The sequence below is a fragment of the Alligator mississippiensis genome, chromosome 5 (genome assembly GCF_030867095.1).
Source record: "Alligator mississippiensis isolate rAllMis1 chromosome 5, rAllMis1, whole genome shotgun sequence".
NCBI classification, from domain to species: domain Eukaryota; kingdom Metazoa; phylum Chordata; order Crocodylia; family Alligatoridae; genus Alligator; species Alligator mississippiensis.
In genome coordinates, this window is record NC_081828.1 from 39,839,099 (window position 1) to 39,867,071 (window position 27,973).

The 27,973-nt window shown below is 59.8% G+C and overlaps 1 protein-coding gene across 6 annotated transcripts; it reads right to left on the minus strand.

The window, feature by feature from the left end:
* Positions 1-474: 474 nt before the first annotated feature.
* Positions 475-27,918, minus strand: PPFIA3 (PTPRF interacting protein alpha 3). Of its 6 annotated transcripts, none has more exons than XM_059728181.1 (30): positions 27,784-27,917; positions 23,540-23,883; positions 22,976-23,077; positions 21,174-21,338; positions 20,194-20,268; positions 19,866-19,940; positions 19,275-19,499; positions 18,072-18,218; positions 12,354-12,488; positions 12,103-12,186; positions 11,623-11,754; positions 11,437-11,499; positions 10,997-11,076; positions 10,610-10,745; positions 9,927-10,126; positions 9,059-9,281; positions 8,338-8,519; positions 7,944-8,089; positions 7,447-7,540; positions 7,217-7,298; positions 6,375-6,575; positions 5,595-5,657; positions 5,352-5,378; positions 4,586-4,761; positions 3,299-3,396; positions 2,914-3,089; positions 2,641-2,709; positions 2,199-2,361; positions 1,729-1,801; positions 475-1,328 (listed from the first exon to the last, which is right to left on the minus strand). In XM_059728181.1, the coding sequence occupies exons 2-29, from the start codon at positions 23,771-23,773 to the stop codon at positions 1,743-1,745; spliced, it is 3,612 nt and encodes a 1,203-aa protein (XP_059584164.1). In that variant the 5' UTR covers positions 23,774-23,883; positions 27,784-27,917; the 3' UTR covers positions 475-1,328; positions 1,729-1,742. The 6 variants fall into 6 exon arrangements, with proteins under 6 accessions (XP_059584164.1, XP_059584168.1, XP_059584165.1 ...); XM_059728185.1 differs by having other exon boundaries at positions 8,338-8,501; positions 9,224-9,281; positions 23,540-23,886; XM_059728182.1 differs by having other exon boundaries at positions 8,338-8,501; positions 23,540-23,886.
* Positions 27,919-27,973: the final 55 nt, after the last annotated feature.

The following is a 27,973-nucleotide window of genomic DNA, read 5'->3' on the forward strand; positions in this document are numbered from 1 at the left end:
GGACCCCTGAATCCCAGCACAGAACCCACCCCAGGACTCCCTACCAGCCACCCCAGAAGTCACCCTGAACATTTCCCCCACATCCTAGCCTAGAACCCATCCCAGCTCCTCCCCACCCCACCAGCCACCCCAGAAACTACCCTGGACAGATCGCCCCAGACCAGAAGCCACCCTGGACCAACCCAGCCTTCTAGGCTCCCAGTCCCAAAGCCATGAACTTCCTCCTAGACCCCTCCACCTCCCCAGAACACCCCCAAACCCTACTCCAAAACCCCTTCCAGTCCCCAACTTCCAAACCCCAGAGACTTCACTCCCCCCAGCCCCAACCCCCCCCTCCAGCCCTTCCTATTCAGACCCCTAGCCCATACCTGCACCACCCACCCCCCCCCACAAACCCCAGCCCGGACCCCCGCCCAGGGCAAACACAATCAAAGGACAACAGCCCACCCCCCACCCCATATCAAGGCAGCACCGTCCCCCCCCCCCAGACCCCAAATCCCAGGCTAAGACCCTCAGCACATGGCCCTTAGGGGGAGCCCCCTTGCCCAGCGCCCCCCATTCTAGGAGCATGGGCAGGCCCCCATCCCCTGCAGCCCTTCCTTGGCGTCATCCCCCCAGACAGGGAGATGGAGAAAGGGATCTTATATCCCCAAAAACTGACCCCATAGTGGCCAATATGGACTGTGGTGGGATGGGGGGGTGAGTCACTCTGCCCCTGTCTGGGGTAATGGGGAAGGGGGATTGGCACAGCTTGGCAGAGTGTGTGTGTGTGGGGGGGGCACAGGGACATTGGGGGGGGTTGCACTGTGCCCCCTGTAGCAGCAAAACACCAGCACAGGGTTGACCCTTTCTGTGCCATTAGGAGGTTGGAAGGAGGGGGGGGCTGGCATGGAGGGAGGGGCCATTTCATTCACATTCTTGTGCCCCCTACTGACTAAATGAGAAAATAAATAAACCCCAGACAGACAGAGACAGACAGACACATGGGGGGCACCCCCAGCCCCTCCCCCTCTCTGAGGGGGGGGTCATACACACATACATGTACCCTCACACACATAACTGCCCCCAACCCCTCCTCAGTGTCCATTAGGCTGGTGGGGGGGGGGCCAGCCGGGGTGGGGGGGTGGGGGGTCTGATGCGTTCCCCTCTCCCCACACATGCACACAGCAGCGGCCACGCCTCCTCTGGGCAGGGGCGGGAAAGGCTCTCAGGGAGGGGCTCAGGCATAGGCCCCCCGCCCCCTCCATGGCAGGGTGAGGGTCAGGCCCCGCACTTCCTCCGGCGGTGGCTATGTCCATCCATCCATCCATCCATCCATGTTGAGGTGTCTGTGGAAGAACAACAGGGTGGGGGGTGGAGGGGATGAGGTACTTATGTCAGCCCTTGGGTGGTCCTCCTCTATCCCCAAGACCCAGCAGCCTCTGAGGTGGGGAGCACCCTGTCCCCCAAGCTCCCAGCATCCCAGAAACACCATGGATCCACTCGCAGCAGCCTCTGAGGTGGCCAGAGCCTCCCAGACCCCAGCAACCCCAGGGCAAACTGCTCCCTTCCCAGAAGCCCCTGGGGTAGGTGGCTCTTCTCTAGCTCCCAGAAGCCCCTGAAGCAGATAGTATCCCCCACCTCCCAGAAGCCACCAGTGCAGGCAGGTTCCATCTCCCAGCAGCCCCTGGGGCGGGCCGCTCTCCCGACTCTCAGCAGCCCCCAGGGTGGGCCACTCTCCTGACTCACCCCTCAGGTGGGCACTAGCACGAGTAGGTTCGCACTGAGACGCTGTCCCCTCGTTGGCTGGACAAGGAGTTTCCTGGGGGAGATGGACAGGAAAGGTCAGAGGTCACATTGTCCCGTCCATGTCGCTTCCCCCCCACACACACACTACCACACCCCTCCAAGCAAGGCTGTCTAGATGGGCAGAAGATCTCTGGAGCTGAGCTTTCCCAGGACAGTGCCCTGGCCAGACTTCCCACAGGTGTTGTGAGCTCCCCTTTGGGACAGTGGCCCCCCCCCTCTGGTCCTGTGCTCTGAGCTATTCCAAGAGGGTGCCCCCAGGGCTGTGAGCTTCCTCAAGACAGTGTCCCATACCCCCATGGTGGGAGCTCCAGAGCCAGGTACACCTCTACCCCCCAGGATTATGAGGTTCCCCAAAACAATGCCCCACCCCCTGAGGGCCACAAGCTTCCCTGGGATGGTGCCATGCCTACCTTCAGGCTGCACCTTGCGCAGCTGGGCGCTGGGTGAGGCGATGGCGGCGCTGCGGAAGTTGGGGGGCAGCATCTCAGCGGAGTCGGGGCTCACCCCCCGCAGGTCCTTCTCCCGGAACATCTTGCGCCACGAGGGTGACCGGCTGAACGTCTTGGTGCTGTCCTGGGGGGAGGGGGGCAAAAGTCACAGCCAGCCATAGGGTACCTGGTACTGCATGGGTGGGGGGAGGTACCAACATGCTGTGGGGGGGCAGGTCAAAGGTCAGGTGGTGCCTTGGGGTAGGAGGAAAAAAGTCAGAAAGGAGGAGCAGGGGGCAAAGGTCACTCCTGGAGGTCAGGCATAACGAGGGGCTGTATTGAGGGACAGGGATGCACATAGGGGCTGGGGTGGCATTGGGGGGAAGGGAGTAACTGATGTGCGGGGGGCAAATGGGGTCCTCACCTCATCCAGCCGCCGCTCAGTTCCCATGGTGATGAGGTTAGTGAATTCCTTCTCCAGGATTTGCCGAGCCTGAGGAGGCACATGGGGGGGGGCGGGGGTCAGAGCTTACAGCCCCTCACCCAGTCTGATAGTCCATTCCCCATGAGCCTTTGCGCCTGCTCCCAGCCCCTGGACTCCTCCCTCATCTCAGACCCCTCTCATCAGCCCCCCTCCTGTGCTCCTGCCCCCCCCAACCCATGACTTCTGCCAGCCTCTGCCCTCTGCCACTCCCACCTGGGTGTTCTGGGTGGGGATCTGCAGCAGCAGGGCCAGGTCGCTGCAGTCAAAAGTGTCATCGAGAGCCAGCAGCGCGCCGTGCACCCCACTCTCTGCCAAGTTGTTGGCAAACTCCTTCAGCCCAATCAGCTGCAGCCAGCACATCACCCGCTCGTTGGACCACACCATCACGTCTGGCGGGGAGGAGAGACAGTGTCACCAGTGCCTACTACAGGGCCCCTTGTGCCTCACCCCTTAGCCTTCCTGGTACCCCGCACTCCTGACCCGCAGCCTCCTGCTCACCTCTAAGCTCTGCCGGTACACCTCACTCCCAACCTGCAGCCTCTTACCCCCCGCCAGCTCTGCTGGTGCACCTCACTCCCAACCCGCAGCCCTATGGTACCTTTGATCTGATTCTGACTCTCTTCCCGCCTGCGTTCCAGGTCCTTGCGGTCATAGTTGAGTCGTTTCAGACACATAATCCCATAGTGCAGGCTCACTCTGAGGGTGTGGGGGAGATGGGATGTGGTCAGGGTGGGGGATGGGCTGCCTGGACTACACTCTTAATCCTGGGGTGCCCTTGAGGAAGCTGTGCCCCATGTGGAGGAGCCCCAATCTAGAATCCTTTGAGTCAGGTTACCCATAGACACCCATGGAGGGTCCCTGGTTTGGGGGGGGGTCCCTGTGGGGTGTGAGGAAACTGTGCCCCCTTTGGGACTTCCTGTGGGGTTGGGGGGGGCCATGAGATTGGGTCTCCATGGGGTCAGAACCCACTGAATCTGTGCCTGGGGAAGCAGGGGGAGAATCCCTGTGACTTAGGTACCATGAGGTCCCCCTGGGTACCCCCATGGGAACTGTGCTCTGGAGGGGCAGGGTGTTACCTAGGACATCCCCATGGGACCTGTACTCCCTTTGGGGGTCCTTATGTGGCACAGGATTTCTCGGGATGGTATCTATGAAGCCTGTGCCCTATGGGGGGGGGGGGGGGGCGCGGAATCTGTGGCTCAGGGATCTCCAGGGGGGAGGGGACCCGTGGGAACTGTGTCCTGATAGGGAGATCCCTGTAGTCTGGGGTAGTGGGGGATCCCTGTGGGAGCTGTGGCTGTGTGGGAGGTCCCTGAGGAAGGCAGATACTGGGAGGTATTGGGTGGTTCCCATAGGAGGTATGCCTGGGGGCAGGGTCCCCTGTGGTACCTGTGAAAGCCATGCTCTGGGGGAGTGGGGATTCCTATGGCTTAGAAGTACCAGGGGGGTCCCTGTAGGAGCTGGGCCCCAGGAAAGGGATCTCTGGGGGTACCAGAGTGGTCCCTGTGGTACCACTGCCTTAAGCAGGAGTGGGGGAAGTCCCCATGGTCTGGAGGGACCAGGGGGTCCCTGTGGGAGCTGTGCTGAGGGGAGGGTCCCTGTAGGCTGGGGGGGTCTCCATAGTACCTGTGGGAGTTGTGCTCTGGGGAGAGGGATCCCTGTGGTCTGGGCATAGCAGGGGGAATCTCTGTGGGCTTGGGGTGCTGGGGATCCCCATGAGAGCTGTGTCCTGGGGAGATGGGAACGGGGGTGTGTGCATGGAAAATCTGTGGTCTGGGGGTACCAGGAGCTGCCCTGGGGTGGGGGGATCCCTGTGGTTTGGTGTACAGGGGATCCCTCTGGGAGCTCTGCCTAGTGGGGGGGCACAGGAGGGTCCTGGCAATACCTGTGGAAGCTGTCCACCATCTTGAGCTGGCCGCGCAGCTCCTTCTTGTTGAGGTGGTCGAGCATGCGGGCGTCAACCAGCGACTCCATGAAGTAGCTGCGGTACTGGGGCAGCCCCAGGCTCGGCAGCCACTCATTGCCTACCCACTCGTGGTTCATGTCCCCATAGGCCAGGATCTGCCAGGAAAGCAGGGGGCAGGACTGCATTACTTACAACCCCTGACCTGTCATCCAGGATCCAACTCAACCTCCCTACAACTCTGCCCCTCCCACAATGTAACCCCCCGCTTGCACCTCCCACCCCAAATACCCCCAAAAAGCTGGCAATGAACTTTGACCTCTACTGTGACCTCTTCACCTTTCAGACTGTGCCCCTCTGGCTGCAACCCTTGACCTCTGACTCAGTGACCTTTGACTTCATGCCACATATACCCTATGGTCAGTCACCTCACCATTCTTGGACCCCCACCATTCACTCCACACCTTCAACAGAAGAGGGACGGGCAACATCTGATACCCACAATGCACTGCAACCCCCTCATCCATCTGTGTCATCCCCCCCAAAACAGGGAGAGTGGATTTCTTTCCCCCACAACCACCCCTTCAACAGGGACAGCAGGATACTCTGTAAAGCCCTGAGCTGGGATCGGCTGGACAGGAACACAAGTGCGCTACACGTGTGCAAGCCTACCTTCTTGCACACATACAGGTGTGCAAGACTCCCCACCCCTCCATGCAAGCACACGCCTATGTGCACCACCCCCTACCTGCTCCCAGCTGATTTCCTTGGTCTCCTGGTGGGTGGGCAGGCAGGAAGGAAGGGGGAGAGCGCAGTTAGGACCCCCAAGACCCAGCCAGAAGTAGGGTGCACAGGGGCGCACCCTAGGCCCACAACACACCCTTCCCACCCACCACAGCATCAGCTAAGCCAGTTCCCCACCTGCCCTGCACTAGTCATGCCAAGCCTCTCACAGTGCCCTCATGCAATGCACAGGGGTGTTCACACTCACTGGCTTTGTTGTGGCTGTGAGTGACTCCATCTCCTCATGCGTCATCCACACATTGCCCGTGGACTGGATAGGGGTGGGGAGTAACAAGGCAGGTCCCGAGGGTGTCGGGCGAGCAGGAAGAAGAGATTGTGCTGTGAGATGGCTGCCTCAGCCCCAGCAGGATGGGGCTGGGGGCAGGAGCTGGCTGCGTGCCCGGGGGGGGGGGGCCGGTGCTCCCAGCTGTTTCAGCCCCTGTGGGGTTGTGGGGGGACAGGAGGATTGGCTGTGGGGAAGGTCTTGAGGTACAGGCCAGATTGGACTGGGGTCTAGGGGGCCAAGAGGGCTGAAGAACTGGCTGGGGTGGGGTCTGAGGCACTAGCTGTGGGGGAGGTGGTTCAGGGGCCAAGGTACAGTGGAGGGGGCCTGGGAGGCCAAGGCACTGCCTGAGGAGCATCTACGGGGGGCCAGGGCAGTGGCTGAAGGGGGAGGGAGGTCTGCAGGGCAGGACTGGCTGTGTGTGGGGGGAGTGGTATCTGAGGGACCAGGGCCCTGTCTGGGGGACAGGGTCGGGGGGGGGGGTGTCGATGTGTTGGCTGTGGGGGCCCAGGCCTCAGCTGTAAGGAGGATTTGAGGTGCTGGACAGGGGAGGTGTCTGGCTATGAGGGAGACCAAGATGCTGGCTGAGGAGACCTAGACTCTGCTGCCTGGGGGGCCAAAACCAGTGCCTTGCTGGGGAAGGACGGAGGGCTGAGGGGCCAAGGCACTGACTGACAGAGCCCAGGGTGGTGGCGGGGGTCTCACCGTGCGAGAGGTGGCAGGGGCTGAGGGGCTGGTGAGTGACACCATCTCCTGGATGGCCAAGCGTAGCTTAAGGCGGTGCAGGGGGTTGCTGATGCCAATCTCCCGCTGGATCTCGGTGTCCGACAGGTTGGCCATGATGGCCCCACTCTTCACATTGGCTCGGCAGGCTGCCACGTACCATGCCGGCATCCCGACCCACAGCTGTCCACGCCACAGGAGAAGGGGGTGCAGGGGTCAGTGTGTCCGAACGCCTGGGTTCCAGACAAGCCCCCTCCCTCTCAACTTCCTCCAGGATTCCTGGGTCCCACCACTACCACCACCACACATGCACATACACTTGCTCCAGGACTCCTGACTTCTACTCCCTCATGCTTCACCTTGTCTCTGGGTTTCCAGTGCCAGTCACCTGTACTTCCTGCCAAGTGCCTGGGTTCTACTCCAGGCCTCCCCCTGCCCTCTCTCCTAGTTCTTCCAGGACACCTGGGTTTGTCTTTTCCCTCATGCCCCATCCCCACCCGGGGGCATCCAATGCCAGGCACTCTTCCCCAGGACACCTGGGTTCTACTTACCCCATCCCTGGCAAGACTCATAAGCCCAGTACACCTCAGCTGGGATGTGTAATGGGCCAGTTCCTGGTTCCCCCTCCCATCCCAGACACCTGGGTCCTAAACCTCAACCCCATCCTGGACACCTGGGTTCTAAGCCCCAGCAGCTCTGCATGCAGCCCCTAGAGGCAGGGGGGCTCTGGGCCCATTCCAACCAATGAGACACCTGAGTCCCCCTCCCCAATGTGACCTAGACATCTGGGTCCCCAGTCCTGTGCCTCCCTAGAGCAGAGTCACCTCGAGCCAGGATACCACAGTGGGGCCATCCCAGGCAGCAAAGGGCAGTCCCTGCCGACAGGCCTCCTCCAACAGCTCATGCCTGGGGTTGGGAAGAAGAAAATTTGGAGGAGGGGGGGATCAGAGCAAACTGGGACCCCAACATCTGCCTCTTCCCCTCCCCACAAGACAGTGCCCCCCAATGACCCAGATCTCCCCTAAACTCCTTCCCCCCATCCCTCCCCACTCACTTCCTCTTGTTGCGCCGATCCTTGTCCACGGGCCCCGTCAGCTTGGAGAGCCCCAGGGGGTCTGCAGGGGACAACTCATCTGAAGGGGTCCCAGCTTGGGGGGGTGGGGGAGGGGAAGGGCAGAGAAAGACAGGTGAGACACCCCCACACCCAACACGCTCCTGTGCTGCACTGCGCCTGAAGCCTGGGGTCTATCCCAGCTCTGGGATTGGGGGTGGGGGGGGTGGAGGAAGGTCTGGTGGGTTAGAACAGGGTGAGAGGTGGTGGTAACCAGGATACCTGGGTTTTCTCCCCTGCTCTGGGTGGGGCGTCAGGTCCAGTGGGTTCAAGTGGAAGGAGCTGGGAGCCCAGATACCTGGGTTTTATCCAATGCTGAGAGGGGAAATGGGGTCTGGTGGGGGTTGGGAGCCTGATGTCTGGGTTCTACACCAGTGCTGGGAGGTGAAATAAAGGTCAGGTATAGTGGGGCTGGAAGCCTGGATGCCTAGGTCCTGTACCAAGGGAGGGGGAGTCACGGCCTAGCGGTCCCATCCGCCCCTTCTCTTTCTTGCCAAAGAGGCGCCCAATGGACGACTTGATGCTTTTCTTCTTGGTGGATTTGTGCAGAGGATCCTGGCTGCTGTTGGCACTGTCAAGGCCCAGCCTGGAGCAGGTGAGGGGATGGCAGGGGTTAGAACACGCCCTAGACACCTCCCCCAATTACACCAGCCCCTCCACACCCCTGGCTTTCCACACTCACCCAAGCACTGCAGCCCCCATGGACCCAGAGCTGCTCCCAACCCACCCCAGATCCCCTCTTCCAAACCCATCCCCATCCCCTGCTCTGGTCTCTGCCCCCCTCCTGCACTCTGCCCCCTAGGGTCACAGCTCCCCCCCTCCCCCCCCACTCACCCTGCCCGCAGGTCCCTGCCGTCCTCAAGGGCTCCAGCCTGCAGGGCCAGGGCTTGGGTCATACGTTCCAGGCGGGCGGCACGGGGAGTGGTGGGGGGAGGCGTCTCACAGGGCACCAACGCCTTCTCCTCTGCCCCACGGGGCTCCTCTTTGGCCATGTGATTCTGAGGGAGGGGACCAACCTGGTGAGCACAGGGCACTCTTACAAGGCAGCTTGCAGAACTGGGAGAATCCCCAGCTGGGGGCACTGCCATGGAGAAGCTTGCAATGCTGTGGAGAAGCTTGCAGTGCTGTAGGGCAGGATGGTGGGAGCACTGTCTAGGGGAAGCTCCCTATGCAGCACAGTGGGAGAATTGGCACTGTACAGCTAGGGTTGGGACACTGTTTGGAGGAAGCTTGCAGCACCAGATAAGGAAGTGGTGACACTGTCTGCAGGGGGCTTACATCCCCATGTGGCAGGAGGATAGGGCCACTGTTTGGGGGAAGCTTGCAGTGCTCTGTGATGGCAGGGCACTGTCTAGGTAAGCTCACAAGAGCAGGCAAGGAAGCCGGGGCACTGTCCATGGAAGCCCACAACACTGGCAGGGGCTGGGGCACTGCTTGAGGGAAGCTCACAGCACCAGGTAAGGAAGCACTGGCACTGTCCAAAGGAAGCTCGTAGCTCCCCCTGTGGTGGGGAGCACCATCCAGGGGACACTTGCCACATGGGGTGGGAGCTCACCGCCTTGTCTCCCTCGCGGGCGGGGCTGTGGGGTACCAGGCGGGGGGTCGAGTGCCCACTGCTGGGGGGCGAGGGGCTGGCCAGCGTGGAACTGGTGACTGAGGGGGGGATGGAGCTGCTGGCCCGGTACCGGCCCAGCGACCCATCCAGCGCCGAGGGACCCACACGACTCTCCAGCTCCTCCGCACGCAGCTCTGTGCACTCCTTCTCCTCCTGGATCAGCCTATGGGAGGTGCCGTCAGCAGTAGGAGAGGGGTAAGGGTCCAGGGGTCTGGTGCCCCCATGAGTGCTGGGGGGTTCCCCAAGAGCATGCAACCCCAGGGAGTGTGTGGGGGGAACAAGGACCCCCAGCTGTTTCTGGGGTGCTAGGAGCCATGGGCAGTGTGAGGGGTCCTGGAGGGAACACAAGTACCCTCTGTGGGATACTGGCAGCACAGGGATTTCCTGGGGGGCTGGGTGTTTCTGGGGGCTCCAGGGGCTGGGGGGGGGGGGGGGGGGCAAGATCTGGTTAAGTTAAAGGTGTTCTGGGAGGCTTCAAGACATCAGAGCACCTTGGGAGAGGGGGCCAAGAGGGGCTGATTGTTCAGGGGTCCCAGCTGGTCCTGGGGGGCAGGTGCAGGGCATTTGGGGGCTCCCAGGCAGTCCCTGGGGGAAGAAACAAGGTGTTTGGGAGGTCCTAGGGGCCCTGGGGGAGGGATCAGGGGGTTTGGGGGCCCCAGGGGAGTTAAAGGAGGGGATCATAGGGTCCTTGAGGGGTTTGAGGAAGGATCAGGGTGGGGGGGGTTCAGAGGAGGAGGGATCAGAGGTTTGGGGGGCTCAGGGGTTTAGAGAATCCCAGGGGGCTTCAGGGGGTCCCGAGGCCTCTCACTTGATCTCTTTGTTGATGGCCTCAAGCTGCTCCTGCAGCATGAAGGCGAGGGTCTGCACGTCTGTCTGCCCGCTGGGCGAGAGTAGGTCGGCCGAGCCAAAGAGGGGGTCATGCTCATCTTCATCCGAGCCCTCCAGGGCCCCCTCAAAGGACGGCTGGGCCAGGGGTCCCCCCTGCTGTGCCCGCTCCCACTCCTGCACCTGGGGGTGCGCAGAGACGATACATAATGTGAGTGAGACAGAGCTCTAACCCCAGACACCGGGGAGGGGGAAGGGGGGGAGCAGAGAACCCAAAGGTCTCCATATCTCCCCCACCAACTCTTCGGGGGCCAAACCCTTGGCTGACCCCCATTAGGTTAGCCCCTCTGGGATGGGCAGGAGACGCCCCCACCACAATCCTGCCCACATGCTCCCACCTGGCCTGAGGCCCCTGCCCTGCAGGCCACTGGGTAACTCGCCAGTCAAGGGGCAGGTCCAGGGGCAAGGGGAGAGAAAGCAGTCAACAATAGCTGGACACCCCCTATCACTCTCCCAGCCCATCCCCACCCCCACCACACAGCCAGAGACCTTCCTCCTGCAGCCCTGCCCCGCACCAGGCTGGACACCCCCCACCCCCAACTCAGTTACAAGCAGAGCTCCCCAGCTCAGGACCCCCCAGCCAGGCCCAGCCCCCAACCCCCTCACCTTGGTGGCCTCATCCTTGGGGGCCCAGCGGCCCTTGCGGTGCCTGCGGGGGGCACCGGAGCCACTGTAGGGGTCCAGGTGGGAGCTGCTGGGTGCCTGAGAGTACCGCAGTTCCAGGGCACTGCCCGGCAGGGACCTGGGGGGGGCAGTGGGGGAGTGAGGGGAGCCTCTGTACAGCCCCCGCTCTCCCAAACCACCCCTTCCACTACTGCCCAGGTCCCCACAGCATAGGGATCCCCTGCCTGCCTGTAGGACCACCCCCAACACAGCCAAGGCAGCTCAGGGCTGGGGGGCACTGGACCCAAATGGCGCATCTGGAGAGGCCCTGGGAAGGCTTGGGATGCTAGGGCTCTCCACGGGGGGGTGGTCCTCACACAGGGTAGTTACCTAGAGTAGGTGGACACAGGGCGGCCTCGGAGTTGATCAATTTCCATCTGCATCCGCTCCATCTCTGTCAGCAGCTGCTCCTGTGGGGGAGGAGGGGAGCATCAGTGAAACCTCCTAGACCCTCCCCCAGCCCCTCCCCCCAGGGGAGATCCCAACATACCCCACTAACACCACCCAGGCTCCTGGGTCCCTGACCCAGCCCTTCAAGGCCAGCTGCCCCCCCGCCCAAGAGCTGGCTGTGGCCTGTTTCCCCCCTGCAACCTCATGGTGAACCAACGTGCCAGACCCTTCCCCCAGACCACTCGGCCTAGTCTGTTCCATCACACCCCAGTCAGCCAGAATCCGGCAAGCCTCCACCCCCAAGTGTCACCCAGCTAAGACCCCAATGCCATAGACACCCTGACTGCCATTCCCCTGCCCTCTGCCCCTCCCCCAACAACCTTGTTCAAAAGCAGCTCATCCTGCAGCTTCTTCATGTTGGCAATTTCCTCACTCAGCGAGTTCTGGGGGGACAGGAGGAGATGGGGGGGACCGTGGCACAGCCCTGCAGTCCCCCTCATGCCCAACCCACAGCCCCTGCCCCCATAGTCCTGCTGATGCACCTCATGCCTGACCCACAGCCCCACCTTCTCCTCCAGGGCCCCCATGCGCTCCTTGAGATGCAGCTGCAGGCGCTCATTGGACTCCGAGAGCAGCTTGTCCACTGTCTCCGAGAGCCGCTTGTTGTGCTCGTCGTTCATCTTCTCCCTCTGGCGTGCCTAAAGGGGGTGGGGGATGTCACAGGGTCCCCTCCTTGACACGCCAGCACCCTGCCTCCATGGTTGTAGGACCCACCCCACTTGGGCAGACATCCAGGCCAGGAACACCCCTTAAGTCCCAGCAGCCTCCCTGCACCCCCAGTGCTGCAGGAGGAGGCATCTCCAGACAGCCACATGTCCCTATAGACAGGGATGGGGAACCCCTGGGCCACCAGCCCTTCTCCCCTGACCTCTGCCCCCTCCCAAACCAGGGGTCCCCCCCTCCACAGAACCATGACTCCTTCCATCAATGCTAGGCGCCTTGTACCCCACCCCTCCACCAAGACCTCTACTGCAGCTCCCCCATACCCGCTGGAGCTCCTGGTTCTTCTCCTCCAGCTGTGCTTCCAGCTGTCGCAGCCGTTCCTCAAAGTTCCCATGTCGTTCCTCAGCCTGGATGGACAGATGGACGGATGTCAGCCTGGCACTCTCGTCCCACCCCCTGCTACCTCTGGGCCCAGCTCCCCACCCTTGTCACCTGCTGGACCCTGACACCTTCCTTCTGCATCCCCAGCCCTGCCCCTTCCCCTCCACTCCAGCCCCTCCCTGCTCCCCAGCACCTTGGTGAGGGCAGCCACACGCTGGGCCAGTTGGGCCTCAATCTCGGGCAGTGTCTCAGCCTTCTGCAGGGTCTGCTGCAGCTTCGCCTTGGCATCCTCCAGCCATTCCTGAAGCTGGCGTCCCTTCTCCTCGCTCTGGGGAGGGCAGGGCATGTGAGAGCCTGTGTGGTCCATCCTCAGCACACCCTCCCACATGGTCGTGACTCTGCCACAGCCCTGCACTGCGCCCCTTCTCCTCACTCTTGGGAGGCAGAGGGTAAGAGCTCACATGGCCCCAAACCCACCACCCTCCTCACTTTGGGAGTGGGGCATAAGGTGTGAGAGCCCATGCAGCCTCTCCCAAAACCATTACAGGGGCCTAATCCTGCCACAGCTCCTCCTCCCCCCACTCACTGAGCCCCTTCTCCTTGTTCTGGGAGTAGGAAGTGGCTGGGGGGGGGGGGGTGAGGGCCCACCCTCCCCACAAAACCACCATGGTGTCCACCTCTGCTCACTGGGCAGGGGGCAGAGGGTGTGAGATTCCACATCATAACCCTAAGAATTGATAGTGTTCACCCCTGGGAGGCACTTGATAGCCAACTGTCTAGTTAAGGATAAGCCAGCTGCAAATGTTGTCAAGGCATACACCAGAGATTCTCAGGCACCTTGAGATCCTCTCAAGGGTGCAAGGATGTGTTAGCACTGTGAAGTATGCAAATACTATCACAAGACCAACCCCAGAGATTTCAAACAGGAATCCAGAGTGTCAAAAATGGGCTGTCCTGTTTGCAGCCTGAGTTCTTTGCAGTGGAAGAATTGTTCTATCATTCTTCTCGACACAAAAAATGAGCATCAGCTCAGAGCCAGTGTTTTATGCAGGAGCCTTGAGTCTATTGAGGGGCATCTTGAGTTTTAAAAGGTTGAGAACCACTGCTGTGAACTCTGGCAGGAGGTTAGACCAGGAGAACTGTGGAGGGCCCTGCTTTCCTGGGATCTTGTCATTTGTCAAGGACAGAACTATGAGGATGTGCAGAAAGAGGAAGGGTGGTAAGAAAGGGGTGCAAGCATATGTGTCCTTGATATCTGGAAAAACATCTTCAATATTAGAGCAGTGAGGCAGTGGACTAGACTGCCTAGGGGAGCTGTGCACTCCCCATCACTGGAGAGGTTCAAGGAGAGACTGGACAGCCACTCGTCAGGGACAACCTAGGTGTAGCTATGCCTGTGCTCTGGATTTCCCAGGCTTCTGGGCTTTGCTGATTGCCCCCACCCCCCTTTTCTGCTGTGTGTCAGGGTGTTTTTAAGCCTTCCTTGAAGACACTAGATGTGGGCTGCAACCAAAGCTCCTGCTGGGGCCAAAGCCAGAGTTTCATAGTTTCAAAGTTGGCAGGGTCGGAAGGGACCTGAGCAGATCATCAAGTCCGACTCACTGCCATGGGCAAAAGAGAATGCTGGGGTCAAATGACCCCAGCTAGGTGATTATCTAGAATTCTTTTGAAGACCCCCAGGGTAGGAGCGAGCACTACTTCCCTAGGAAGTTGGTTCCAGATCCTAGCCACCCTAACTGTTAAGTAGTGCCTCCTGATGTCTAACCTGAACCTACTCTCAATCAACTTGTGGCCATTATTCCTAGTTACTCCTGGTAGTGCTCGGGGGAACAGGGACTCTCCATTCCCAGCAGGTCCCACCTGGTAAGTTTATAGACAGCCACCAGATCCCCTCTCAGCCTTCTCTTGTGGAGGCTGAACAGGTTCAGGTCCCATAGCCTCTCTTCGTAGGGCCTGCCCTGCTGCCCCCTAACCGTGCGAGTGGCCTTCCTCTGGACCCTCTCAATGCTGTTCACATCCCTCCTGAAGTGCGGCACCCAGAACTGGACGCAGTACTCCAACTGTGGCCTGACCAGTGTCGCATAGAGGGGGAGGATCACCTCCTTGCACCTGCTTGTGTTGCATGTGTGGATGCATGACAAGGTGCGGTTTGCCTTACTGACCACGTCCTCACACTGTCGGCCCACGTTCATCTCGGAATCAATAATGACTCCAAGATCCTTTTCTGCTTCTGTGCTGATGAGAAGGGAGTTCTCCAGCCTATAGGTATGCTGCTGGTACTTTCTCCCTAGGTGCAGTACCCTGCACTTGTCAGTATTGAATCCCATCCTATTCTCATCTGCCCACCCCTGTAACCTGTCCAGATCTAGTTGTAGCCTGTCCCTCCCTTCTATCATGCCCACCTCTCCCTACATCTCAGTGTCATCTGCAAATTTGAACAAGGTGCTTTTCACCCCCTCATCCAAGTCGCTGATGAAGATGTTGAACAGTGCGGGCCTGAGGACTGAACCCTGGGGGACTCCACTGACCACATCCCTCCAGGTTGAAGATGACTTGTCCACCACCACTCTCTGGGTGCGGCCCTCTAGCCAATTTGCAACCCATCTGACTGTGTAGGCATCAATGCCACAGTTGCCTAATTTTTAATGAGAATGGAGTGAGAGACAGTGTCAAAAGCCTTCCTCAAGTCCAGAAAGACTACGTCTACCACGACACCTGCGTCCAAGGATTTTGTGACCTGGTCGTAAAAGGCAACCAGGTTGGTCTGACAGGACCTGCTCCTAACAAACTCACGTTGGTTGCCCCTAAGCATAATCTCCCCTGCTGGTCCCTCGCAAATGTGCTCCTGGATAATTTTCTCAAAGAGCTTCCCCAGGACTGAGGTAAGACTAATGGGCTTATAGTTATCTGGGTCCTCCTTCCTCCCTTTTTTGAAAATGGGGACCACACTGGCCCTTTTCCAGTCCTCTGGCAGCTGGCCAGAGCACCACGAGCACTCATAAAGCCATGCCAGGAGTCCTGCAATGACCCCTGCCAATTCCCACAGCACTCTGGGGTGGAGATCATCTGGACCTGCTGATTTAAACACGTCCAGCCACACCAGAAGTTCCCTAACTAGGTTCTCTGACCCTAGGCCTGGCTGTGCCTCTCCTGAGTCCGTCTGGAATCCTGGGGTGGGGGGGGGAATGTCCCGGTCCCTTCTCAGAAAAATGGAGGCAAAGAATTTGTTAAAGAGGTCAGCTTTATCATCTGGTGCAACTACCAGATTGCCAAGCGTGTCCTGCAGGGGCCCCACTTTACCCGGTGTCTTCTTTTTACTCCCTATGTATTTAAAAAAGGACTTCTTGTTATCTTTGATCCTGGTCGCTAATCCTAGTCTGTCTCTGCCTTTGCTTTCTTAACAACCCCCCCTACAGTCTCAAGCAACAGAGGTATAATCCTCCTTGGTGATAGCCCCCCCTTCCACCAGGTGTACACCTTGTTTTTAGCTTTCAGATGTTCCTGAATGCCTTTGGTAAGTCATGGGGGCTTTTGAACACTCTTGCCCCCTTTGATTCGTGTTGGGACTGTCATCCTTTGGGCTCAGAGGATCATCTCCTTAAGAAATGACCACTAGTCTTGGACTCCCAACTCTCCTACCCTTTGCGACCTCAGTGCCTCTCCAACTAATCTTCTAAACTCATTGAAATCAGCCCTCCTGAAGTCAAGGGCTACTGCCTTGCTGCAGGCCTTTGACACCCTCCGCTGGATGATGAATTCCAGTAGGCGATGATCACTATCGCCCAGGTGGTCGAGAACCCGCAGTCCCCTCACCAGGTTGTCACCTGTGGCCAGGACCAGATCCAGCAAGGCATTTCCCCTGGTGGGACTGTGCACCTCTTGGGTTAGGTGGAGGTCCTGTATCTCGGATAGGAACCTACATGAGTAGTCAGACCTGGCTGACTGCTCCTCCCAGCAGTTGTTCGGGTAGTTTAGGTCACCCATGATGACCATGTCCCTTGACTAACTGCCTCCGTGAGCCGACCTGAGAATATCCGGTCCAGCTCTTCCCCCTGGTTGGGTGGTCTGTAGTAGACACCCACCATTAAGTCCCTTTCCCCATGACTCCCATGTATTCTAACCCAGAGCACTTCAGTCTGCCCCTCTGACCCTGTGCTGTTTGCTGAGGATATGTATTGCACTTTGACATAGAGTGCCACACCCGTGCCTTTCCTCCCCATTCTATCCCACCTGTACAGTCTGTAGCCCTTAATGTTTACCACCCAATCATGGGTTGAATCCCACCAGGTTTCAGTGAGCCCCACTATGTCCGGGTTTGTGCTAGCTAGCAGGAGGGCAAGTTCCTCCTGCTTGTTCTCTGCTAGAGGGTCTTGCCCCTCTTCTCAGGGTCAGACTGATTACCATGTTTGGGGTCATGAAGGAACCTTACTCCATGATAAGATTGGTGAGGAATGGGGTGTGGGATCTGCCTTCCTCTGTAGCAGGCAAATGGCCTCTATTTGGTGTCTCCTGAGCATATATAAACAACATTTTGCAGCAGGAGGTCTTGTGTTGTCAGGGGGAACAGTAGCTTTGTAAGAAGTTAGATGGATTTGTAGGGGGCAATTGGATAGGGCTGATCCTACCTCAGGCAAGGGGTTGGGTATATGACCCCTGGAGGCCTGATTTCTCTGATTCAATGAATATAAGGCTTTAGAAAAAAAACACCCAAGAATGAAAAAATCAATTATACAAATAGCTTATGTATCAGGGATGTCAAAAACATAGCCCAGAGAGCCCCATCACCTGGCCCCTGGTGCTGCCCCTTGATCTCAGAGTTGACCCACACACCCACTGTGACCAGCCTGGGATCTGCCCTGCACACGGTACCCACAGTGAGGATCTCAAACTTGCCCCCCACATACACTGGACTGGGGGCAGGAGGGGGTGTGCATGTGTGCGTGTGCATGCTTGTGCCCATGTGGGTGGAAGAGGATGGTCTGTGGGCCCAATCCAGCCCTGCCGCCCCTCATATGACCCATGGGGCCAGGAGACTGAAACTCCTGCTATAAAGCATCAGTAGTAATAGTCATCATTAAAATAAATATGCAAGTAACAAAAGATATTTAAAACATTTGGGGAATAAAGTGTCTTTAGGCTGCATCCCCTGAACATCCCAGCAAAGCTCCAGACTGTCAGATAAGCAGGACAGGGAACAAAATTCACTAGGAAGGTAACAAGTACAATTCTAATTCTAAGCATGCTATCTGCTGAATAAAGCTCCCTTGGTGGGGGGAAACACCTCTTTCTCAAGCATTCTCTCTCTCAACATCCTTCTAGTTCTTCAATCCAAGATTTTAGGGTAACAGCACAGCCCCTCACTGCCCAAACCCACTTCAGGGTCCTGGGCCCGTCATGACCCCTTCACTGTGCCCCTTCTCCTTGCTTGGGGAGGAAAGGGAAGAGGGCATGAGAGCCCAGGGAAGCCCCTAAACCTACCAAAGCCTCTCAACCTTGCTCATCCCCTCTCAGCCCCCTCCCAGAGACCCTACCCTTCACAGGGGGTGGGGGAGGAGGGGGCAGAGGGTGTGGGAACCCAAACAACACTCCCAACTCTGTTGTGATGGCCCCCAATAGCGGTCCTGTGCCCCACACACCACCCACCTCATGCACACAGAGCGCTCCATCTCCTCACCCTGGGGGGACAGAAGGTGTGAGACTCCATATGTGCCCCCCACCCCAATACAACACCCCATCACAGTCCCCTGATGTACCCCCACACTTCAGCCACCTCCTTGCCTCATCCTTAGGATCCTTCTCCAAGCTCTTGTACCCCCTGTGCCAGGGACACCAGAATGGGACCCAGGAGTCCAACCTCCCCCTTCACATTAGAGCACTGGGTAGGATGGGAAGAGGGCAGGGCAGTGCTCACCTGACGATAGAGGGAGTCCTTGCTGGCCAGCTCATTCTCCAGCTTGTCATTGGCATCGTGCAGGGAAGTGGCCTCACGCTGGGCACTCAGGTACCGCTTCTCCAGTGTGGTGATGCGCTCCTCCATGTCCTCACGCTGCGCCAGCGCCTGCACAAACGAAACGCCAGCTGCCATGGGGCAGATGGACAGGCACAAAGACCCACCAATCCACCATGGGGAGGGGGGGACAAACACAAGGACACCCCAGCCACTGTGGGGCAGATGGACACACAGACGGACCCAATGACTGCCGTGGGGCAGATGCACAGACAGACCCACCAACTGCCGTGGGGCAGGTGGAAGGACGCATGGAAGGACCCGCCAACCACCCAAGAGATGGACACGTGCACCTGCTGCACCATTGTGGGGCAGATGGACATGCAGACAGACCTGCCAACATGCTGGGGGGTGGGGGGACGACACAAAAAGATGGACAAGCAGCACCACCATGGGGCAGACAGATATTCAGCGCCGCTGGGGGACGTGGGAACCATGAGACAGATGGACACAGCTTTTCTATGAGACAGGCACATGCGTACCAGCACCAGTGGACACACACTGACAAACATGAACAGTCAGACAGACACCATGCCTTGCCCCCCCCAGTACCACAGGACACACAGATGTGCGCACACACATACATGTTAGCTCGCCAGCCCCACAAGACACACAGACACCCGCCAACAGATACCCACTGACACCAAGGGGCATATGGGCTGACAAATACACACGCCTGCCCTGCCAAACACACAGACAGACATGTGGGGGTTGCAGACCCTACAGGTGGACAGACAGATGCATTTTACCATAGGACACAGATGCTTATACATATGGATGGACGCATGCACTGCCATGGACTGGACAGACAGACACAGATGGACATGCTCCTGCAGGACCCATGGACAGATGGACACACACAGCAGCTGTGGTGGGCTCATGAAATGCCCCAAAACACACCACAGACTTGTGCTAAGGGACAGACAGATGGACATATGCATTGGGGGGCAACACCATGCACTGGAGACCAGACCCAGGCTTGGGCAGGAAAGAAGCCAGATCCAATGCCCAGGCAAGGGCAGGGAGGCCCTGGGTGGGGAGCCGAGGGAGAAGCCAAGCCAGGCGGTCTTGAAGGGGAGGTGGGGATGGGCCTGGGGGAGTCCTCACCTCCTTGAGGTCACGCTGCAGCTTAGCGTTGCTCTCCTGGGCTTTGGCCAGGTCACGGTGGGCGGAAGCCAGTGCCTCCTCCAGCTCAGCCAGCTGGCGGCACAGCAGGCTGAGGCGCTCCCGCAGCTGGGCCAGCTCCCCCCGCTGCCGCTCCAACACCTCCTCCAGCTCCACCTCGCGGCTCCCCCGCCCCACTGGCCCCCCCATCCCATTCACCACTGATGCCTGTGGGGAGAGGCAAGGGGGGGGGGGGGGGTCAGTGGGCAAATTAGGGAGGGGGGCAGAACTCAGGCACACCCCTGAACTGGCCTGACACCCCCCTTCACACCCCAAACAGGCTCCACCTCCCCTCAAACAGCCCTGCTGTGCCCCCCCACCCCTAAACACCCTTGAACATGCCCCCGATACCCTTTCACTGACACTCCAACACCCCTCAAATGCCCCCCAACTTCCTAACACCCCCTGCCTGCCCTCCACCCCACAACTCCCCATTTGCCCTATTACCCCATACACCCACTCACCTGCCCCCAAGCCCTTGCTCCTCAGCCCCAGAGCCCTGCCATTTCCACCCCCCTGGGTTGCCCCACATACCGGAGCATCGCCATCCTTCCCCACGTCGTCAAGGCCAGAGCGGCGCCGGGCCAGCTGTTCCCGCAGGGACAGGGACTGAGGGGAGGGAAAGAAGTGAACTTCCTGTGGCAGTGCCCTAAGTGCTATGAGCTTCCCCTCAGCAGTGCCCTCAGATGGGGATTCTCCCCCTCATGCTGTGAGCTTCTCTTCAGCAGTGCCTCCAGAGAGGGAATGCCCCCAATGCTGTGAGCTTCCCCACAGCAGTGCCCTTGGTTCAGGGCTGCCCCAGTTCTCCTGGTTTTAGGTAGGGGGTAGCCTTCCCAAGCCCCCAAGCCTAAGGGCCACGCACCTCCTGGTTGGACATCTCCAGCTCCTCCTCCAGTACTGCCACCCGCTCCAGTGCCACCCGCAGCCGCTCTCGGACCTGTGTGGCAGGAGAGAGGGGTCACCACCTGGTCCTGGCCCCTGTGGGACACTGTAATGGCGCAGCCCAGGCTGCATCCTTAAGCAGAACCCTCAGGCTGGCTGCACCCACTCAGACCCCCTAGCCAGTGCCTCCAACAGGCACCCCTTCCCCATAGACCCTCCTGGCCAGTCCCAGTCAGGCATCATCCACCACCCTAGCCAGTCCCTCCAGACCAGGCCCAGCCAGACCCCCTCTCCTAGCCAGTTCCTCCCTGACAGCACACCCATCCCCCGACCAGACTCCCTGGCCAGCCTCAGCCAGATGCCACCCACCCTTCCAGCCAGTCCCTCTTGACCAGGTCCTACTAAACCCCGACCAGGGTCAAGCCAGACTCTCCACCCAGGCAATCTCTCTCTGACAGCTCCCCCTCTTACCAGACACCCTGCAGGGACCCTCTGGCCAGCCCCAGCCAGTCACCACACCTCAACCAGTCCCTGATCAGGTCCCACCTCAATGTCTCCCAGCCAGTCCCTCCCTAACACCCACCCCACCCTCCCACACCAGACCGTCTGGCCAGACCCAGCCAGACCCCCTCCCCCAGTCAGTCCCTCCTAACCAGACCTGACTGGACCCCTGACTACTTCAGCCAGTCTCTCCCAGACAGCCCCCCCCCACTCCTCCATGGGCCTCCTAGCCAACCCCAGTCAGACCCGCTCCCCCGCCCCAAATAGTGACCCGACTAGACCCCTGACCAGGCCCTGGCCACATCTCCCCAGCCCAGCCCTACAAGACACCCCCCAGAACCAGTTCTCCCCCCCATCCCACACCCTTGAACCTCCCTAGTGAGGCCCAGCCCAGCCCCCATCCACATGCAGCCCCTCAGGGTATCCCCCCTGCTCCAATTCGGCAGGGCCCAGCCTTACCTTCTCATCCAGGGCCTTGTGGTGCTCAAAGAGAGACTTGAGAGCCTTGAGCACCTCGACCTCACTGGAGACTCCAGCTGGGGACTGGGCCTGGCGCTTCACTACCGTCATGCGCAGCGACCGCTCATGCCGTGACACCAGGCACTCTAGGTGCTCCAGCAGCAGCTGTGGGCGGATGGGCAATGTGAGGATAGATGGACAGGCAGACATGTTTGTCTGTCTGCCTGCCCCCCCCGCCCCACATGTCAACTCTTAGCCAGATTCCCCCTTCTCACACACACACACACACACACACACACACACACACACACACACACACACACTTCTCCAGGGAACAGACAAATGGACAGATGCCTCCAGACCAGAAGCCCCCATGTTTCTCCAGCAGCTACAGACAGCACAGCACAAGAGGTAGAGAGGAGAGACAGATACCTCTCCCATCACACACACACACACACAGAGGGTGCTCCAGGGGACAGACAGACAGATGGACAGACGCCCCCACCTTCCTCAAGCTGGAAGGCCCCCACCAACCCCCAGGGTATTTCTGCAGCAGCTACAGACAGACAGACAGCATAAGAGGCAGGTGAACAGATGGATACCTCTCCCCTCCAACACACACACACACACACACGTGTGTGTGTGTGCATGCAGGTGATGAAGTGGCTTTTGGGGATGGATGGATGGACGGACAAACAGGGTAAAGGGCAGACAGAAAGGGACCCCCCCCCCCCCCCCCAGCTGCAACCACCCCTATCCCCAACCACACAAGCACCAGTAGATAACAGTAGCAATGGTGGGTGGGATTGGGGGGGGGGAGGATGGACAGCATGAGGACAGGCAGACCTCAGGCTCCTTGTCTGAAACCTACCCCCGACCCTGAATAGACAGACACACTCATGCACACACTCCAGGGCCTTCAGCAGCAGCTGTGGATGGATGGACAGACAGGTGGAGTGAGGTGTAGGCAGACAAACAGCCCCTTCCAACTAACAACCCCCCCTCCCCTTCCCCCCCCAGATTGTGTCCAGGGCAGGTGGGTAGAGAGACCAATAGACTCTTCCTAGCCAGGCCTACCCCACAAGACATATGCACACCCCCTCCTCCCCACCCCCCCATCATGTGCCCTAGGAGCAGCTATGGATGGACAGAGGGCACAAGGGGCAGCAAACATACAGACAGACCCCTCTCTTACAGACACACCCAGTTGCTGCAGGTGCCTCAGCAGTAGCAGATGGATGGACAGACAGACTGTCCCCACCTGCATGCACCATGCCCCCTCCCAGCCTGGACAGACAGACAGACACATGCTGACAATGCAGGTGCTCCAGCAGTGCCTAGGACAGACAGACAGTGGCAGACCTCCTCCACCCTCCCCAGGCATGCGTGCGCATGCACGCACACCCCCCAGCTGTCCCAGCAACAGCTGATTGGGTGGTACATACAGACTCCCCCTCCAGCTCCCATCCAACATACCAGCAGCAGCCACAGGATGGACAGACTGACCCTCCCACCCTCCACATAGGACAGACAGATGAACACCCCGCCACCACACACACCATACCCACCAGAATTGTGGCAACAGCCACAGGACAGATAGATGGATGGACAAATGGACAGGTGTGCCCCACCCCCTGCTCACCCCACCAGAAGCCACAGGAGAAACACAGACAGATGGGACAGGTCCTGAATGGACAGACACCCTCCCTTTCCCTACCCCACTGAGGACAAAGACCCCTCCCACACAGCACCCAGAATGGACATGGAGCTAGACAGATGGACGGATAGGGCCAGGTACCCACCCGGGTGTTGTTCCGCTCGGCCTTGAGCTCTGTGATCTCCTCCTCACGCTCCAGCAGCTGCTCCCGGCATACGTTCAGCTCCTTGGTGAGCGCTGCAAACTCCTGCAGACATACAGACAGTGAGACCCTTCAAGGGAACCCCCCAGCCAGCCAGATGCATCCCCACCCTGCCCAGAGCTGGGAGGAAACCCAGGCATCCTGGCTCCCAACCCCCAACCCCTGCTCTAATCCACCAACCAGCCCCCACTCCCCTCCCAGAGCCAACAAAGAACCCAGGTGTCCTGGCACCCCCTGCACCTGTATCCCAGGGGACTGCACCTAAACCAGCTGAAACACCTTGAAGAGGAGGGGCCCGAGGAGGGGGAGGGAGTGACAGTGTCACCAGGAGGGAACTGGTCAAACTGGAGCAGCTGAAGCACAGCACCGACTTCCTGGCAGGTCTGACAGCTACACAGAGCCAGAGCTGGCCCAGTCAGTGCACCTCACTCCCAACCCACAGCCCCCTGCTCCCCCAGTGCCCCATATCCTAGACCCACAGCCTTCCCAGTGCCCTTTCCTCCTGACCTGGGGCAGGGCGATGTTGAGCTGGCGCTGCAGGGACTCCTTCTCGTGGGCAAGCTCCCGGAGGCGGAGCTGGGCAGTGCCCAGGCTGTCCTGGGTGTCACGCAGGGTCTCGAGCAGGCGCTCGCGCTCCGTCAGCATGTTTACCATGAGCTGCTCAAAGTTGGCCTCGTCGGCCCCATAGGCCGAGCCACGGCGGTTGTCCTCGCTGATGGTAGGCATCACCTCACACATCATCCTGCCGGCTGGGTTGAGGGCGGGGCCCTGAGGGGCACCGCGGGCACAGGCAGGACAGGGGAAGCTGGTGGGGGGCCCGGCCCGTCTGGGCGGGGGCTCAGCACCCCAATCTGCTGGGGTTGAGGGGGGAAAAAAGAGAGAGAGTGTGAAATGGAGGAGGACACTTGGGTTCTGCTCTGGGCAGGGCGGTCTGGTGGGTTGGTGCAGGGGAGCAGGGCTGGGGGAAGGGGAGTGGGGTCTGAAAGCCTTCATGCCTGCTTCTCTCCCAGCTTTGGGAGGGGAAGGGGGTCTGGTGGGTTGTAGCTAGGAGGGATAGGGTAGGCTGAGAGCTTGGATGCCTGGGCTCTCTTCTGGCTGGGCGCCTGGTTTGTCTTCAGGCCTGGGTGGGAATAGGGAGTAGGGTCAAATGGGTTGGGGTTAAGAGCCAAGACGCCTAGGTTTTACCCCAGCTCCGAGTAAGAGGAGTACTTTACAAGAACCCACATTAACCAGGGACCACCATGAACTGGCCCCAGATCCTGGGGCTCTGGGAGCCTGTGGCCTGCTCAATCCCCCATCCCTCCCTGATGCCCAGGGCGGACTCCTATGCTGGGACTCCCCCCTCCCCTCCCCCCCCCCATTCATTCTGGGGTGGCATGAAGTCTGGGCCCATCCCCAAGGGCTTGTGCCCCTCAACATGGGGAGCAAGGAGGGAGAATGCATGGGGTGGGAGCTACTTCAGGGCCTCCCTAGGGGCCATGATGGGCTGAGGAATGAAGCAAAAGGCAAATACAGCTCCCAGCACCCCCCAAATGAGACCCCTCCCAGCCCCACCAGCCCAAGAGCCTTGGAGCAACAAGGCCTCAGACAGACACAGACATGGCCATGCCAGCAAGTGCATACACATGTGCACAGACCCCAAGGTTCCCTCACATGCCCGTGCATACCCATGTGAGCATGACCACTGGAGAGGGCAGAACATGGGGGTCGAGCCAGGTAGACAGACAGACAGATGTGGATGGTAAGAGCAGGTGGCAGTGGAGGAGAGAGGCTTCTGCCCCACAGGCCTCCACAGGGGCTGGCTGCATGGAACACAAGGCCAGGAACCCCAGCACACACATGTGCACACAGAGCCTCCCAGGACCAGCTCCTCAGAGCCTTGCCACATAGGACACGTGTGCATGAACCAGCACAGCTCCTTCAGGTCTTGCACAACATGCATGTGCTTGTGTGAACACACAGTCCCCAGCAGCTCCCTGCGGCTTTGCACAGCACAGTGCACACATTTACATGTATGCACAAGGCCTCAGGGCTTTGTATGCTGCAGCACACTTGCTCTCTTGCACATGGATACACCAATGCACAGGTAGGCATGCAGGCACCCAGTTCCATGAATAAAGCAGTGCATGGAGCCATGGGCAAACACATGTGCACACACACAAACACACCCAGCTCCCCTGGGCCCTGCACAACACTGCACACGAAGCCACCTATGCAGGTGCAAACATGTGATCACACACATGCAAGCAAATGTGATCACACACACACAGCTACCTGGGACCTGGCACAATGTGGCATGTAGGGCCACACATGTTCACACAGACATACAACACACCCATGCAAACTCCAAGGTGTTTACAGTTTCCTCAGACCACTGCAGAGCCTGGTACACAGAACCACACATGTGCACCCAAGTCCTCAGGGGCCCATGCCACACGGTATGCAGAGCCACACATGTGCAAACACACACATATGATTCCTAAGGGTGCTTGTACAAATCCTAGTGAACACTTGGGGACTCGTGCACATGCAGGGACACATGCACACATGCACACACACGCACAGACATGGGGGCTCAAGCATATGTGTGCGCACGTGCACGCACACACACACACTCAGGTGCACCCTACTTCACAGGGGGCTGAAGGACAGAACCACACGGCAACATGCTCCAGTCAACTTTGGTCCTGTGTGCCAACTTACACACATGCATTAGGACCATGGCACATCTGCACATGCATGCCCTTGATGCACATACCTCATTCCTCCCCAACAGCAACATGTGCAACTGCCACACACTGGGGCCTGGGCACCAACACAGGCCGGGACGCACACAGTCACTGACATGCGGGCACACTTGGGCACACCACAGCTGGTTTGAGCCCCTTGCATCCTCATGGAGATAGTCTCCTTCCACATACACACAGATCCCTGTGTACCTACAGATATGACCCCACATGCAGAAACACACCAGTGCCCTCATGCACAGAGGCCCAACACATACAGACATGCCTGTGCACCCTCAGCCATACCACAATCACTCCAGGACCCTCCCCTCTGGCTCCTGTGATCCTCAAGGCTTTGGACTTCCAGACACCCCCCTCCCCGCTTCCAGACACAAGCATGTATCATATACCAACACAGTATCAGTGCATGCACTGGCATGTGGGCCACGGAGCAATCATACACCAGGGTGCCACAGCAATAGTGCCCCAGCATGTGCAAAAGGATATCACACCCATGGTGTACGCATCACACCAATAGCACACTAGCATGTCTGTGATGCCGCACATGTGTTGCACAAGGTGTGGAGACTCCACCTACACACATCATGCCAACACTGCCTCCCAGCTTATGCCAGCATACAGGTGTCGCACCAATGGTGTGTCACAACAGCACCATGCATGTCCCAGAGAACATGGAAAGGGACCGATGCCAGCGCATGCACCCCCACATCATGGATACAGTGCACAAGCGGGTCTGTGGCATGTGAGTGGGCACAAGTGTAGGGCAACATACACGCGTGTGCAGGGCTGTGTGAATGCATGCAAGCCTGAGTCCACATGCCCCCCCCTCCACCCTCAGCAAGCATGAGCAGGGGAGGGGCTCTCCTTCCCCTTTGCACCTGTTCACACCTGACTGAGGTGGCAGAGGGATGTGTGCAGACTTTGAGAAGGGGGGCAGGGAGCAGGGTCTGAGCCTGGGGCCCTTTCTGGGGAGCAAAGATCCCCCCCAGCAAAGAATCCACCCTGGCCCAAGGCCTCTTCCCAGCACAGATGCCCCCCTTCCTCCTCCCTGCCAGCCCCACAAGGAGATGAATGTGGGGGGGTCCACGGGGCTCTAAGCCGCCCCCCCCAGCCAGGCTGTGGGGGAGGGGGAGGAGGGGAAGACAGAGATACTGCCTGGCACCCTGAAAGCCAGACCCCTCCTCCCAGCCTAGCTGCAGACACAGACTCCATCGCCCTGCAGACTTGGTGGGGGGAAGCTCCTGTAAGGGAGGAAGCCAAGGGACAGCGTAGCCACCACCCCCTAGAAGGGACCCCAGGCTGGGGTGTGGGGGGAAAATCAGGGCTGGGGTAGGAACAGCATAGACTGGATGATGTTGTGGGGGGTATGGGGCAAAGCCTGTGTGATGGGGGTTGCAGGGCATGGGCAATAGGTGCAGGAGGGAGGCAGATGGGTTGGGGGTGCACGGGTGGGGCCCAGGCCTAGGCAGATACATCATGGGGGATGGGCAATAGGGTGCAGGGAGGGGGTCCAGGGCAGGTACATGGTGGGGGGGGCAGGGCTCAAGTCAACGCTCAGCAGTGAGCTTTCGGGCAGGATGGGATGGAGGTGCATGGGGTGGCAGTGCAGAGGTACAAAGAGGGCACTGGCAGGGTGCAGTGTGGTGTGGGCAATGGAGGTGCCTGGGGGGCAGGCAGGTGCAGTGGGGGTTGGGGAGGACAGGCAGTGGGTGCAGGGACCGGGCAGAGCCATCCGTGTGGGGGCGCGGAGGGGGAAGGTGCACAGGGTGGGCACTGGGAGGCCGGGCTGGGGGGCTCCGGGGGGTGCGGACGAGCAGCGGCTGCAGGGGGCCGGGCTGTGCGCGATGCGGGTGCCCGGAGGTGCGGGCCGAGAAGGGGTGAGCCACCGGGCATGAGGGGAGGGGGGCACCGAGGTGCGCTGGGGGCAGTGTGGGCGCGGGGGAGCCGGGCACACGGCGGGGCAGGGGCAGGGTGTTCGGGGTGGGGCGGGGACGCCGGCCCTACCTCTGCACTGCCGGTGCGGACGCTGCGGCGGGCCGGGCCGGGCCGGGCCGGGCTGGGCTGCAGGGGGATGGAGGGGGTCGCTCCCCCCGCGCCCACTCAGGCGCCGCTGCCCGCCGCTGCCCCCGCGCCCCGCAGGACGCCGCTGCCCCGCGCCATGCCGCCCCCTCCCCAGCGCCGAGCGCCGGCAGGC